This window comes from Melanostigma gelatinosum (genome assembly GCF_949748355.1).
Source record: "Melanostigma gelatinosum genome assembly, chromosome: 12".
Taxonomy (NCBI): Eukaryota; Metazoa; Chordata; class Actinopteri; order Perciformes; family Zoarcidae; genus Melanostigma; species Melanostigma gelatinosum.
The window spans coordinates 3,703,879-3,719,534 of NC_136645.1; the positions used below are offsets into that span (position 1 = coordinate 3,703,879).

Consider the following 15,656-nt stretch of genomic DNA (forward strand, 5'->3'; position numbering starts at 1 on the left):
TTATCTGAATGATTGCTAACACATTGAAATGGTGTGAGTAAACAGGAGCAGGAGATCCGTCTGTGGAAGTGGAGGAGAGTAAAACACATTTACTGACAGGTGGTGTGAAAGGAATATGTTGTCAGCAGTGTTCGGAAACAGAACCTTTGTTCTTCTCGTTTCTGGATACATCATGTTATAAAGTTAATGAATGGTTTAGTTTCTACATGTTTCTGATAGTTTAAGGGAGGAAGATCTGGTTCATATGGCCCCAGACTTCCTCCATCTTCGTGTTCTTTTTGGGAGTAGTACTCCTCAGGACGAGTTAACTGATTTTGGCATCTTTTCTTTGTCAAAACAAGACCATCAGCATCCAGACGGAGAGAGAGAGAGGAAGCCAGTGTGAAATATGAATGGACGGAGTCCGTCCCCTGCAGCCACCCTCTGTTATTGGAGAGCTGCTCTGGTGTCAGCCAGAGAAGTCACTGACCTCCCCCAAAAAAACGTGACTCACGCAGCAGTTGAGTCGTCAGCCTCGAAGGCGTCTAACACTCGCTAACCCTTCCATCACGACACCAGGGGATTGGACTGACTCATGCACACCTACACACCCACACACACACACATTAATAAATATGCTATGTGACTGTCTTACCTGTGTGGTTGGAGAACTGGACAGAGTTGATGGAGTCCACCTCAAACCCTAACACCTGGAGGACCGAGAGAGGAAACAGATCAGGAGTCAGGGGAGCTTAGGAGTAACGGCCACACACAGTGTAGTCGTACAAATATACCACACAATGTACAAGTGATGCCGCTACCAAAGCACCCGTTTACTCATTAAACCTGCAACAACCGTTACTGTTCACCGACAGTCCGATATTCTCTCTCCTCGTAGCTCTGTGTTTGTCTCTTTACGCACTACATTCACCAGCTAGTCGTTAACTTTGTCTTTCTTTGTCGACAAATCGCTTTGAGAGGGAACCAAAGCAGTGGAGCTGCAGGGCGGGAAAACCAAAACAATGAGCTGAAAAACACTATGAAAGAGTTTAGCCGACCTTAAAACAGCATCACATGACATTAATATGTGTTGGAGTAAATACATTTTCTCTAATATTACATCTTGCGACATTCTCTCCGTGTCATATTGGTTCATAACTGCAGCATGTAAACACGCATCTGGAACTCAAACTGGTAAATAAAGAGACAAAAACAATGAGTCTTGTTTTTTTGGGCTGTGATCGATGAGCTCAGATAAAAGAGCGTCCTCTCAGCTGAAACATGCACAGATCTGGAAACAGCTACACAAACCAAACTCTCCGTGTCTTTTCTTTGTTCAACAGATTATCTTAATTACCAGAGAGAGCGAGAGAAAAACACATGACCCGCCCACGTGCGCAGTCAATTGTTATCTGAATGACTATTTTAATTAGGTTGAAACAGGAAGCCGGCAGAGTGAATGACTTCTTTGTTCTTTTCAATTGAGATACAAGAATCAGCCTTCAGTGAGACCCTGAGCTTCGTCAATGTTTGGGCTGTATCGCCGTCTGACTGATGGAAGCTTTCCTCTGGTGTGGCACATGTTCTCTGAAAAGGTGAATTTGTATCATCGTCATGAGGCATTCATGGGAACATGGGTCAGGAACGCAGAACATGACACCGTTTCTATTGAAGTTAGACAACTTTATTATAAAAGACAGTGAGAATACAGTCCTGCTGGACATACCTGTCAGAAGCCCAGCAGAGAAAATGTTAACTTAAAACAAGTTCTCAGTGTAAAGATTGGCTACACTTAACTAAAACTAATGCAGTAAATCAAACCTTCATGGAAGTAATGTTGTTTTATTTTGTATTTTATCGAGGAGTTCATGTCCTCAGTTGCGCCTCCTTTAACAGTTTAACAGGAAACTTACAGCACGGGACACCACAACTTTAAATAAACATGGGTTCCCATTCAAGACAAAGGATTCTGGTTGTTCACGAGAACAAAACGTGCTACCAACTCTTTCAGCTGCTTGATATTTACTTGAAGTTGAATTTAGAATTGATTTGGAGGTTTTTATGCTTGCGCGTGGCCTATTAAACGTCTTCTAAAAGATCTGTTTGCTGCTCCAGAGTCTGTGTTTGACTGTCTTATAGACGGGACTCTTTCACTGCTGATTGACTGTTGATGTAAAATGGCATACTCATCTCCTGATGTCGACGGGGCTAAGGATATGTTATTTAGGTCACATCCTCTCGCTCTATTCACGAGCCTCAAGTCAGTGACACAGATAGACTGTTTACAAAGCCTCGTCACAGACGGAGGAGATCAACCAACATTAGAAACAGTTTGCCTTCTTTTTGAGGAAGCACTTCAACACTTATGGTAATTCCCAGATGAGGAAGGCCTCCCGCAACCGATGAATGAAGAGTTTCTTTAATTGACGAGTGCCACAGCACAGACTGATCACGTCTGAGTCAACACAAACACTGTGTTTACTGCATCGTGACTTAGCAGAGAGTACCTCAGCTTTGGGTTAGCTCCTCTACATTTATAGCTTGAAAACATGATAAACATATTTCTATGTTATCGTCTTTTTGTTCCTACATCAGCCTACAAATTATGTGATCAACATTAATAACTTACAGTTCATGAGTTTAAGGTGTATTTGCACTGCAACCTACATGTTTCTTGTTAATCAGGTTATTGCTTAATCAAGGAACAACTTCAGCCTCAAGCACAAGTTTAAGCAAGTCTGTCTGGCTCCAGACGATGAAGAAGTTCCTCACAGGGCTTGTTATATATGCAGATATTCAGCTGGCTGAAGTGTCCTTGAGCAAAAAACACTGCATCACTGCTGGTTCTGACGTCAAGCTGCTTTCACTTAAGGAGGGTGAGACGCAAACAGAAAGCGTCCCTTTGAGAATAAATAACCCGTCACATTGATAATTCACTTATTCAGCTTTTATGGTCTCTCACTCTGGACGACTTCTGCACAAACAATCTGCTTAAGTTATTCTGTTCTTGAGCACTGTTACCTTGATCAAGCAATTGCATTTGGGAGGAAATCACACAAATATCCTAATTTGATTTAACTCCATATACATACAAATGCTCTCTATGTGAAAACTGAATCCATCCAGCCTGTCTCCATCTCCAGTGACGTCACCAGGAGGAATCCTGTGGCGGCCAATCAGAGCCCTGCTTCCTGCTGACAGGCCTGAGATTAGAGAAGGGATGCCCTGCACGCCTGCTGACATCATCATCATCATCATCTTCATCATCTCCCTTATCTTAAACACCAACTGAATCATGGTTGTGACTCTGAACAGAGCAGCTCTGTCACCGGCCTGTGGGCTCTCGGTTTATTGGTATTAAATATGAAATAGTCGACAAGCATCAGTGGTGGTAGATTTATACACTGACTGCATCACCATCCAAATACACGTATAACAGTGTAAAGGTATACTTAACCCGGTGTCTGGTGATTGTTATTCCTCTTTACATCTCATTCAAGTTAAAAACATGGTATGTCTCCTTAGATTTAAGAGTGTCTGACACTGAATCATCAAACAGCGTGAATGTAATCTTATAATGTATGTAGAAATGTTTTAAACATGCTCTGGGAAAATATTGGTAGCGGCACACACTGGTTTAAGTATTAATAATTGATGATTGTTATACATGTGCAGTGATAATAAATGTTGTAATAGTCTTATGACATCTAATTTCCCCCAAAAAAATCAATTAAGAATTATCTTTTCTCTACTAACACTCTTGCATCTTGACATCAACACATAATGAGGTGGAAAGATGAGATACTAGTGTCTTTAAACAGCCACAAGCACCAACTGGTCTTACAGTACACCGAGTACAAAGTACTGGTTAATAGCAGTGTCTAGTGTAAGCTCCAGCAGGCTGCACTGGTAGACACGATTTAAACATTAGCTTGGTACCAACAGGACTCAATCATCCATAGGTGACATGCATGAAGGCCCAGCAGCCATTAAGGACGACCACAAAATACATCCCGGGGCTAAAAATAGACTCTTCTCACAAGTGACCGTCTTTCAGGGTGTATACTGTCGGCCGACACAGACCTCTTCCATCACTACCGACAATATGAAACTATAACAATCACCAGCATCACGCCGGCAATTACAGACCCAAAGCAATCACTGCTATCATCCTGCTGTCAACATTAGGGATCATAAAGGGAGATGATTCTCACGTCCATGGCCAGGAGGAGATAATAGCCTTTGGGTGCTTTTTCATAATATCAAATAAATGGCTTGTTTTGTAAGCATTCGTCCTGTTTTTGTGGACAGCTAGTGGCCACAATGTACAAACAAAGGGCAAGACAATCCCTAAAAAGGAGCAACTTTTAAGCAGTAATCAATGCTTTCAATGCCACTGAACTTTATGAACAAAGTGTCTTTAAGCCTTCGTGTGCAATTACAGTCGCAATCTGGCAACATGTTCAACTGACAGCTGTGATAAACCCCACAATCTGTGCAACTGTATTTGAGCAGCAGCAAATATCTGTGTTGATGATGTGTAAGTCCTGTGCGAGGGACTTGCAGGTTATCACTGCAGGAGGCTGGACGTGTGTCCAGATGTTCCCATTACAGCGGTCTGTCTGTCTGTGAGCAAATGATGGCTGCCTGAGGCAACCCACAATTCACCTTGCTATCAATCCATTATCGGACACCCCACACACAATGACAGGTGTCGTGCCACAATCAAAATGTTCCTCCTCGTCACACCGTTAAAATAAAGAATGATAAAGACTGACGAGAAAGCTGCCATGTTATCCTCCATAGGGGACCAGGAAACACAATGTGCACACGACACCTGTCGTTACGACATCTAGATGACAATAACTGGGATTTTTTGGAGGGATTTTCACAGCATGTGTGACGAAACCATCTTTTATGGTCTTTTGCGCTAAAAAAAACTAAATAATTCAACAAAATAACGCGGATATGCACGAGTATGTTTATACTGTTGTTGGGAAGTCGCAGTCAGATATTTGTGGACAGGCGTGTCATCAGACCGACCGGCGGTCGTGTCCGAAAACGGGTGTACCGTTGTCCGATTATGGGTGCATGCCAGTTATATTTACCTGTAATGGGAAAGAGGCGCTCTTGTTGCCCACGTATCCCCGGACTACGTGGCTCTGTATGGACAGAACACGGCATTCCATGGCGGCTCCCGGTCAGCCGTCGGGAGGGACGAGGATAGATCCGTTATTACTTCAACGTTAATGACGTCAACACATAACCGAAAAAAAACTTTAATTTTAAAACACAACGGTTGCCAGTTAGGAGGAAGCGACGTTAGCTAACCAGCTGTGAGCTCGTGGGGTGGTTTGTAGCGGGTGATGTGCGAGTGAGTGTGTATGATGGTGAGAGTGAGAGAGAATGGGGGGGGAGAGAGAGAGAGCGCGTGACTCGCGCGGACACACACGCAAAACAACCGTTTAGTAACGACCGTTACGTCGTTATAAATGTTGCCGTTAACGTGTAGCGAACTCAAATAAGTGTGTCACGAGAGCTGACCAGACGACCGAGGGGTCGCGTGCAGTTTCACGAACACTGAAGGACAAGATAGCAACACACACACACAGACGTACAAACGCCGGTATTCTGCGCAGGCGATCTGAGTGACCGCCTAAAACCAGTGACGTCATTGCAGGACCACTTCACAGCGCATCCTGATCAACACAGCTGGAATTGAATGAACGTGAATGACAGCTCTCTCTCTCTTCTCATTTGTTCTATTTTAATCTATTCTATCACAGCCGAATTATTTCGGACCAGACACATCAGAGTCTGATGATGCATTTTTTTTTAGGATGTAGTTTCATGTAGCTCACTTTTAAATTGTTTGGTGTGTGTGTGTAACTGTGGTTGTGACTCACATCATCTCTTATCACAGAGTCGTGACTGAGGGGGGATCTGACTTGGCACCACACACACACACGAGTGCATCTACAGACAAATATATCCAGAAAGAGCAAGAAATACCAGAAAGAGGGAGAATGTGAGGACAAGGAGACTGACATTAATGGAGCCAAATAGAAAATGGTGAACTGACAGCTTCACCTGCTGTTCACCCACTGGGACACAAACACACGCATCCTAAACATCTGAGAACACAACTATTATTAATATAATGCACGACTGTCATTATTGCACAACACAAACAAACAGCGAGGAGTACATGTTCACTTGTTTTTAATGTCAAATCACCAGAACAATCTTCATGTGCTTCCTCTCCTCGCTCCCTCTTTCTGTCCTCTATGGAGTAAAATGTGAAACGAGGAGGGGATGGAGGGGGGGGGGGGGGGGGGGGGGGGGGGGGGTAGGTGCCGTGGATCATTTAGAGTCCTGGTCCCACTGTGGCTCTAAAAGAGAGAACAGCAGAAGTCATTTACTGTACATCTGGGAATATATCAATCTTCATTTCATCACGACTTATTATAACGAGTCTGTGCAGTGAGAAATTAAAACATCATGTTCCAGAAGGTAAAAATACAATATTCATAATCTCCATGAGGAATTGGATTATCAGCCAAGACGCATGTCATTGTGACGCCTTTATGGGTTTTTCTTTTTCTCACATCCCTGCTGAAAAACTACACCATGCACTAATCCAAAGTGTGTGACTGTAATCAGCTCCATCAGACCTGACGTTCATCTATATGTATAAAACAAAGAGTTCTGGTAAAGATTCCCACAGTTCAGGTTGTTGGAGAATTGTGACAAAGAAAAAGAGAGAGGGAGTGAGAGAAAGAGGGAGAGTGAGAGAAAGAGGGAGAGTGAGAGGGGGGGGGGGCGAGAAAGAGAGGGGGAAGGAGAGAGGGGGAGGGAGAGAGAGAGAGGATATAATGTATTGCGTTTTCTTGTTACTTTTCGTCCAACATACTCCAATACTCTGTGATACATTTAGTCTCCGTTGGGCACTTCTTATTAATAATGATGACTGATAAGAAGTTAGACTCTGTATCACGAAAGAAAAAGTTTTTTTTCCACATTTTAAATACTGAATTGATATTAATTGAATCATCAGCTAGTAAACAAGCTGCAGGTACAGAGGGGTTTTCTGGAACATCTTTGAAGCAAATGAACTGTGTATATACATGTTGTGTATGAAGTCATAAGTTCTCTCTCTCTCCCCCTCTCTCCATCTCTCTCTCTCCCCCCCTCTCGCTCTCTCACCGGTGAAGGTGAACTGAGGGAAGTTGCTCAGGTCTCCTCCTCCATAAAGTCTCTGGAGCTTCGTCGTCTCCTCTGAAAGGTATTTTTCGTAGTCTGGCTCCGCCTCCAACAGTCCTCCATTCAACCTCAAGAGGAAGAGGAGATAGAAGATGAGGGGAATTTAATAAACGTCACATTTTCCCTCCAATATTATATCTTTAACTCACCATGTGGTGAAATTAATCATTTTAACTTTTAAACAGGAAGTCTCTTGAAATCCATTATCAGCTTTTCAAGAGAGGCTAAAAGGCTAAACTGCAGCATCAATAATTAACATGAAAGTACTCAAAGTCACATGGTACACAGTCAGATTTAAACATTTAGCACAATAAAATAAAACCTCAAAGACTTTCAATAAATCCCATTTCAAACAGTTATATTTCACATAACTTCCTTCGTCTCTCTACCTGCGCATGTCGTTGTATTCTTTGATCTTCTCCAGGAAGAGTCTCTGTACTGGATCTAAATCTGGAAAATACATGACAACAATACTATACTTTATGAAACAGACTATTTAACAATCTCTTTTTCTTCTTCACTTGTCCAATTGTCCGATGTGACCTGTGACTGTCTGTATCTGCATGTTTATTTACCCGCGTGTTTCCCTTTTCCATCTTCATCTCCCTCCTCCTCCTCCTCCTCCTCCTCCTCCTCCAGCAGCAGCACCTCCTCCAGAGAGGCCGGATGATCATCTGCAGCCGCTGTTTCGACGACGACTGACCCGGAGGAAACCGCTGCTGTGGTAACATCCCCAGAGACAGAAGACTGATTCCACTTTATCTCAGTTTCAACCAACACAATCTATTTCTTAAGTCTTAAGAGGGTTTAAAAAAGGAATATTTCAACATTTTTGCAAAAGTCTGCTCATAAACTTTCTTGCAGATTGAAAGACTGGGATCAGGTTTTTGCTCCTCCTAACGCCTTCACACCTTCCAACATACCATCCAAAGTATCTGCTCTCACAGCCTCCCGACCAATCAGACCTCCCGTTATCCCGGTTACAGGACCAGGGACAGAAAAGAGCAGCTCCTCCATCAGAGCGTCTACCTCCAGAGCTTCAGCCAGAGACGAAGCCTCGGTCGCCTCTTCAGACGGCACCGCGTCCTCCACCTCCGTCTTCTTTTCTCCGCAGACAAATCCGGCTTCCTCCTCCAGATAACTCGTGGTTTCGCTCAGGGATTCACTCTCCAGAGTTCTCAAGGAGGCCTCGACTTCAGCCAGAGTCACAGACTCCAGACTCATGGCCGCCAAGACGTCACCCAGCTGCTCCACCTCGGACTCTTTTTCTGCTCCTCGAACATCATCCCGTGGCGGCCTCGGCCCTCGCTCAGAGCCCAGCATGGCCTCCATCACGACGGCGGCCTCGGCTTCTATCGCATCGGTGGCTTCAGAGATGGAATCTAACGTTACAAATTCAGCCTCGGACGTTTCCTCAAAGACAGCTTCCTCGTCTGTCGTGGTCCTAACTCCCATCTTCTCCTCTTTTGCTGGCACGTCAGCTTCTTCCTCTTGTGCGTTCCTGGTTTCCAGCAGAACTTCGGCTTCAAGACCTTCGACTGCTGCTTTCACTTCTGCGAGAGTTATCGATTCCAGCGTCATGGCCGCCTTCTCCTCCGTCTGCTCTCCAACAGCTGGATCAACGGCGGAACTTGTTCCTACCGAGCCAGGAGTTTTGTGAGGAACACGACAGAGGAGCTCTTTCACTGACGTGTTACTCTCCACTTCGAACTCGTGAAGGTCCTCCGACATGGAGTCCCATTTTGAGAGAACTTCGGTTAAAGTCTCGCTCTCGTCTTCTCTCGAGTTCTCGGTTTCAGCCACGATCTCCGTCTGCACCGACAGCTCCCGGACCATTTCATCCAGAATAGATGTTGTTTGGAGGAGCTCGTCGGTATTTAAAGACGCCACCAGAAGCTTGTCTACATGGAGCGTTACGGACTCTACTGTCATCTCTTCAGACCCGTTCACTCCCTCCTCCGCTGCTACATTTACCGACTCCACTGTGGGTTCTATTGTGGATTCGTTTTTTAAAGTCGAGGGTGCAGATTCTTCTGCATTCTGGATTAAGGCAGAGTGTAAGAGGTTGTCAGCTGCTCCGGTTTCTATTGCTGAAACAGGAGAGGCGCTGGCCTCTACTGCTGCTTCTACTGTGGTTTCTATTACAGGTTCTACTTCGGCAGCATGCGAGAGGTAAACAGGACCTGAGTCTGTGCTGTTGGTTTCTACGTCCTGAGCTGCTACATCTACTGTGACGTCTATCGTAGACTCTACTGGACCCTCAACAACAGCAGCTCTGGTTTCTAGTGGTCCCTCGGTACAATGGCTGGTTTCTACTGCTGGTTCTATTGTGGTTTCTATTAAGGGTTCTACTGGAGCAGCAGGACAAGATGATGTCTCTGCGATCTTCTGCACCACGTGATCCGATAAAGGCAGCTGTGTGGCGGTTTTGAGCTCTACTGGCTCTGGAGCCATTTCTACGTTGGTTTCTATTGTTTGGCTTTCTATTGCAGCTGCTCCTGATGCTAAAGATGCAAATGTTGTGCCGGTTGGAGAGGAACCTGAGGTCGTAGGAACGGTCACAGTGGGATGAGCATCAACTTGTTTAACACTAGAAGCAGCCAGCTCCGTCTTTGACAAAGGAGGAACATTGGAGGTGGAGACATTCATAGAGGAGGCGGGAGGTTTGGTAGGCTGGGCTGTAGGAGGAAGGGGAGAGGAAGAGGAAGAGGAGCGGAAACGGGACAAGTAAGACCACTGAGCACAGACAGGAACAAGCAGAACAAATCAGCGTTCGAGGGGTTCAATTAATTAACTGACTCAACTGTCCTTCAGGCAACTAAAGAGCCTGTTCCCCAATCTGTGGACATTACTCTACTGGTTTAAAACAGGAAGCAACAAATGAGACGTGGAAAAGCATGTATGTATGATGAAGAAGGGGCTCACAAATCCCCAAAACATTTAATCCTCTTAATCTTCATATTTGCCGGGACAAAAAATGATATGTCAAAATCCAAAACCAGCTCTTTCTACAGCTGTGAATTACCGTCACCTGCTGTGTTGACAGGAAAAAATACATAAATATGGAATTATGTTTACGCCGTTCATGACAGAGGCTTCGTTCTGACACAGAACATCCTGCATGTGCTGATCTTTACCAACAGGTGGCGCTGTGCTCGGTCTGCGCTGGGGGAAGAGCTCCTCCAGGAGTTTAGCGACATCCGCCGCTGGCTGAGGCTTAGCTTTCTCTGTCAGAGACAGAAGACACACTTCAGTAGAGGCTGGTATAACAATACAGACAGTCATGTCTGGTCATTTATCCACAAACAGTTTCTCAATTGATAGACAATACAGTGTATTGTGATGGTTTATTGTATTAATACAACTAGCCGAAACCCGTGTGTTTGTAGAAGGAATAACATATGAATATAAAAAACACTGGAGATAAAACCCTCACAGGACATCAGACAGACCGTGTGTTTGTCTTACTGATGTGCGTCCTGCGTGGTTGTTTTCGGTCTGATGGTTTGGAGCTGAACAATGCGGTCTGTGGCCTCCATACGAGTCTGCACATCTCCCTGTGAATACACTGGACACACACACACACACACACGCACACACACACACACACACACACACACACACACACACACACACACACACACACACACACACACACACACACACACACACACACACACACACACACACACACACACACACACACACACACACACACACACACACACACACACACACAGGTGTCAGATGGCAAACTTGATTCTAGTTTGAAATAGTTGGATTTTCAGGAATTCAAAACACTGGACTGCTACATAAAAATGTATTATCTTATATTTGTCCACAGTCAATGGTTTTGTGTGTTTTGTTATAATACTTTTGTCCTTTTAAGATTAATTTCTTTACAATCAACGTTATTATTTTCAGTGTTTACTTTCAGAGAAAAGTACATTTTATTTACAGCAGATGATACACAGAGTTTGCATTGAATGCAACTGCATAAATTATTCGTGTTTTTATGTGAAGATAATAAAAAGGCACGGGTAGTTTATTACCTACCCATGCCTTTTTATTATAATATAATAATAATATTATGAATGCGTGCTTTCACACATTTGGTCAAATCAAATAAAAATACTTACACATAATCCTGTTCCTCTTCTGAACAAAGCAGCAGCCATGATTGTGTAAATAAAGAAGAGCAGCTGTCGATATAATGTATTTGTTTATATAAGTAACTCTTTGGCAAGCGTCGCTCTGTGAACGGACTAAATGTCCTGCAGCTCTGCGTCCGCCACCATGACACTGTTTCTGTTGTTGTCGCTTTAGAATCACAGAGGCATATTTCAGCGGTTAATTAAGATGCACAAAACAACGTTAGCTGATATATTCATGTTAGTAGAGCAGTCCCGTGTGTTTTTATGGAATTGATCCTGATGTTACATAAAGCTCTCTACTTAAAGCCTCCGAACACTGGTGGCAAGACACCACAGAAGAACACGAACGTGTTTCCGTCCACGGATGTCAAAATAAAAGCCTCAATGACAAACTCTTGCGAATGTGTTGGTCCATAACACACATTTCTGTACATTTATTGAATAATTTAAAGTAGTAATAAATCAAAACGTGATGATACCTTTTTAATCATTCCTCCTCCTTCCTCCACCAAATGTAACGCTTTTATGTTGAAGGAAGCGTTGGCTAACTTCCGGTGCTTGTGGCTAAATTCATAAACTTTGACACAGATTAGCTGGATTAGTTCAGACAACGCCCTCTTTTACTGCACGTGCCAGCACAACACAGAACAATAACAATCCACTCCACACCTCGTGTTCTTTGAACATCACGCTGAAAGTAAAGAGTATTTCCACATTGAACTGAACGGGTGGAAGAGAACTACGTCTTGGGTCCGTACAGACAGACTGCAGGTGATAGTCATGTCCCAACCTGCTGTGGCTCAATATAACGCAACCTCTGTGAGTCCTTTTCTTTTTTAGGCATGTGGGCCACAAGTGTCACGTGCCATGTCAGTCAGAGTCAAACCTGGTTGAAACTCAACTGTCAGTTGTCAAATGTGCAACAATTTTATGTACCTCAGATTTACACTTCATAGCAGATTAATAAGAACTTCGGAACACATTACTTCCGTTGATTGTTCCTCTTTTATATTAATAATAATTTATGTGTCTTTGATATTAAGAATATTGTTTTGCATTATTAAAGTATCCATATATTACATCTTTTTTTGTTATTTGGATCTTGTTCATTTGATTTTGACTTGCATAACTTCTCCATCAAGTAAAGTAAAACAATAGAAAGCATAAGAAAGTTGTTTTTCCATGTGACCTAGTGGTTCCCACCCCCTTTTTGGGGTTCAGTGAGACAATAATTATTTACATCAAATTGTTTAATTTGACGGATTTGAATGCGTCTGAAAGGGTTCATTTTCAGGATTTCCTAAGAAAAGAACAATAACAGTAAAAGTCAGACTAAATAAATAAAATGTATCATGAAGAAGGTTTTGTTTCTCTCTTATTTCTTTATAATCTCTGCACAGAAACATGAACACAGACCACTTCAGTCTTGGTCCAACCGAAGTTTATTCTGAACATTGAAAGACAACAAAGTACATCTTCTTCTTCTACAGTGATAATTAACAGCAGGCCGCCTCCATCGCCCCCACGTAGCACTCATATATTAACTCTCAGAGAGCAGCAGTATTATACACAACCTGGAGGGTAGAGACAGTGAGAACGGGTTCAAACTGGATCAGTTTCAGTAGTCTGGGGAGGAGGAGGAGGTTTACAGGGATGAAGACTGGCAAACGCTTATCTGTCCAACCGGCTGGTGCAGCGGCCATTTTGAATACTCGTGTTGGGGAAGATTACTTCAAAGTAACTTTTTCGACAATGATAATTCAGTGAATGACATGCTTCTTTTAAAAAATAGTGACAATAACTGGAGGAATTAGTTCTAAATTACGTTAAATATTTGGATCTATAATGAGCTGAATCGGTGCAGCTTGTAGCTAACTAGTAAGCCAGCTAATGCTAATTTTAAATCCGCCATTACAGCTTTTTATTCTGAACGTTTTAAAGATAAGGACTGATGATAATCTATATTTAGTTGATCCCACTAACAAGGACTGTCTGTGTTTATCTTCTTCCTCTTTTTAAAAACACATCAATGAGCCACACACTGATGTTCCTTCACAACCAAATGTGTATTAATCCACCGCTGAAAGTAGTCCCCCACCAATGCACTATCCTCCTATCAGGAATCTTACAATGACAGTGCTCGGGGAGTGATAATATTCATTTCACCATTGTATACGTTACATTTTTGTGACGTTTCCTTCCTTGACTATTCAAAATGGCCGCTGTGGAACGTTGTTCAGTCGAGTCCTGCTGTCGCGACAGTGTGTGTGTGTTTTAAAAGTGCTGGGAGTGCCGACGCACAGCGAAACTTCATTTTATTTTACATGGAGCTTGCTCAGGGTTAGCGTGTGTTTTCTAAAAGGCTGTTCCTATAAAATACATGTAGTACCTAAGCATGTTTTTTCGAGGGCCCCTATGCAGCTCTGGGCCCCCCCTCTTGGTTCTTTCAGGGCTTTTCCTCCCCCTGCATAGTGACGCCCACTGTGACGCCTCCACACAGCAGCAACAACACAACAGAGGTGAGATGTGTGACAGAAATCACCTAAAAACTACAACCCCCAGTGTGCGTCCAACATCACAAAAATAAGAAAGATTAAGACATTCTTCTCGACAACTGACAGCGGGCACACCCGTTCCCTGTGTGCCTTTGTTTCAGCAGTACTATTGTTATTATTATAGTAAGTTACAGTAAAAGGGACATTTTGATGTTAATTCACACGGGACACTTGTCACATATTGGGGTAAAATACGTCTACTTTTTCAGCTACTTAGCATCGTTAGCATTTCTCATGAAACCTGTGCATATCTTTTTGCGATAATGTGGCAAGTGTTCAGTGTCTAATCCAGATGGAAAATCAAAAAGTCCCTTTAGATGCAGAGCCTTGCAGCTGAAAGCCTGAGGAGTTTAACGTAAGACTCAGAGTTTGTAAGACTTGATGTTAAAAGAAAATTAAATAAAAATGTACCTTTAATTAGCCTGTCCATCAAGAGAGACACTCATACAATCACACACACACGCACACACACACACACACACACACACACACACACGGGTTCGTTGGGACTAAAAGGAGGGCTGGGATTGTCACTGGAGTGTCAGAGACTGTCTGATGAAGCAGAGGAAGAGGAAACATTAAAGACCCGGCTGAGGACTGGACTGGATTAAATGGACTCAGTACCGAAGTGGACCAGACTGGAGGGAGGACAGACGTGGACTGGACTGTAATGGAAACAGGTCTTGGTAGTACACCATCATGCTTTACGCTAAGCTAATTAGCACGATGGAGTCATTTATAAGAGCTGCTCGTCTTTCAAGACATTTTTAAGACCAGTAATATGTAACTTAAGACTTTAAAGTGTTTGTAAGACATTAGGAGACATCAGAACCTGCAGACGTCCAGTTTTTAGTTGAATATTAAGGAGAGACATTGGTTCAATTTGAGATTTTGTGCTATTTTGCTTCCCTAACATGTCTTCTTACGATTTTTATTTTATTAATTTGTCTATTTACGTCTGCAGATGACTCCTAAATTCACTGAAAGTTACCATTAAAAATGCATTTGTGTTATTGTTATTGGGGCCCAACAGCAAAGGGCCCCAATAATAAACAGTTTCTGAAATAAACTCTCAGAAACTGAACCGGACCAAACTAAGAGAATCCAGTCCAGTCTAACCCGGCCCGACTGTCTGGTCCACATCTCTTAGATACAGTCCAGTCCAGTAGGATCCTGTCCAGCTTTCTTTCTATGGTTCCTCAAACAGCTGGAGGTCCAGCCTGACCACGATCTCTCCCGTGGGAACCTCGTGGAGCAGCAACCGCTTGGTGATTGGTCCTTTAGAGCCCTGGTCCTTCTTTATTTCAGCCAACCGGATCTCTGTCCTGCCCAGGAAGTCTGGGGGGGGGGGGGGGGAGAAAGTCAAAAAGAGAGCGTGTGATGGAAACATATAAAATAATGAACATCAGTTACTGTGACTGACCGTCGGGTGAGAACTGGTCTCGTTCAAACACAGTGACACACAGGACGTCCTGCTCAAGGTCCTTTATAAAAAACTGACAGTTGGAGTTCCACTTTGGATTCAGCGTGTCCTGCAGAGAGAAACAGCAGAGTGAGTGACATGACCACTTACATTCAAGGTATTTATTAACAATCACAGATTATTGAGGTGTATTAGTCTCTAAAGGAGGATCACAGAATAAGAGACGGAAGAGGAACAATAACAGACTTTGTAAATGTCTCTTGATCTTTTGACAGTAATGAA

The 15,656-nt window shown here is 43.3% G+C and overlaps 3 protein-coding genes across 4 annotated transcripts in view; all 3 read right to left on the reverse strand.

Annotated features, from left to right (window-relative positions):
• The window catches only part of LOC306785638 (pyridoxal kinase-like), a gene marked incomplete at its 3' end in the record, with an annotated part of 12,908 nt that extends 7,671 nt beyond the window's left edge, over nt 1-5,237 (reverse strand). The window contains exons 1-2 of the mRNA XM_079280096.1: nt 5,088-5,237; nt 635-689 (exon numbers count right to left, since the gene is read on the reverse strand). Coding sequence (XP_079136222.1) covers nt 635-689; nt 5,088-5,168 — 136 coding nt within the window. The 5' untranslated portion in view covers nt 5,169-5,237. The remainder of the gene's footprint in view (nt 1-634; nt 690-5,087) is intronic.
• Nucleotides 5,238-6,299: 1,062 nt separating this feature from the next.
• On the reverse strand, nt 6,300-11,472 carry LOC306785543 (uncharacterized protein). The gene is made up of 8 exons (XM_079279962.1): nt 11,382-11,472; nt 10,711-10,810; nt 10,380-10,469; nt 8,166-9,920; nt 7,818-7,961; nt 7,632-7,692; nt 7,186-7,310; nt 6,300-6,371 (listed from the first exon to the last, which is right to left on the reverse strand). Exons 1-8 carry the CDS (start codon nt 11,418-11,420, stop codon nt 6,343-6,345), a joined length of 2,343 nt encoding a protein of 780 aa, XP_079136088.1. The 5' UTR covers nt 11,421-11,472; the 3' UTR covers nt 6,300-6,342.
• A 1,419-nt stretch (nt 11,473-12,891) lies between these two features.
• The window catches only part of itsn1 (intersectin 1 (SH3 domain protein)), a 35,779-nt gene continuing 33,014 nt past the window's right edge, over nt 12,892-15,656 (reverse strand). For both annotated transcript variants that reach the window (XM_079279694.1, XM_079279693.1), the window contains exons 44-45: nt 15,375-15,483; nt 12,892-15,289 (exon numbers count right to left, since the gene is read on the reverse strand). In XM_079279694.1, the coding sequence (XP_079135820.1) occupies nt 15,141-15,289; nt 15,375-15,483 (258 nt within the window). In that variant the 3' untranslated portion in view covers nt 12,892-15,140. The remainder of the gene's footprint in view (nt 15,290-15,374; nt 15,484-15,656) is intronic.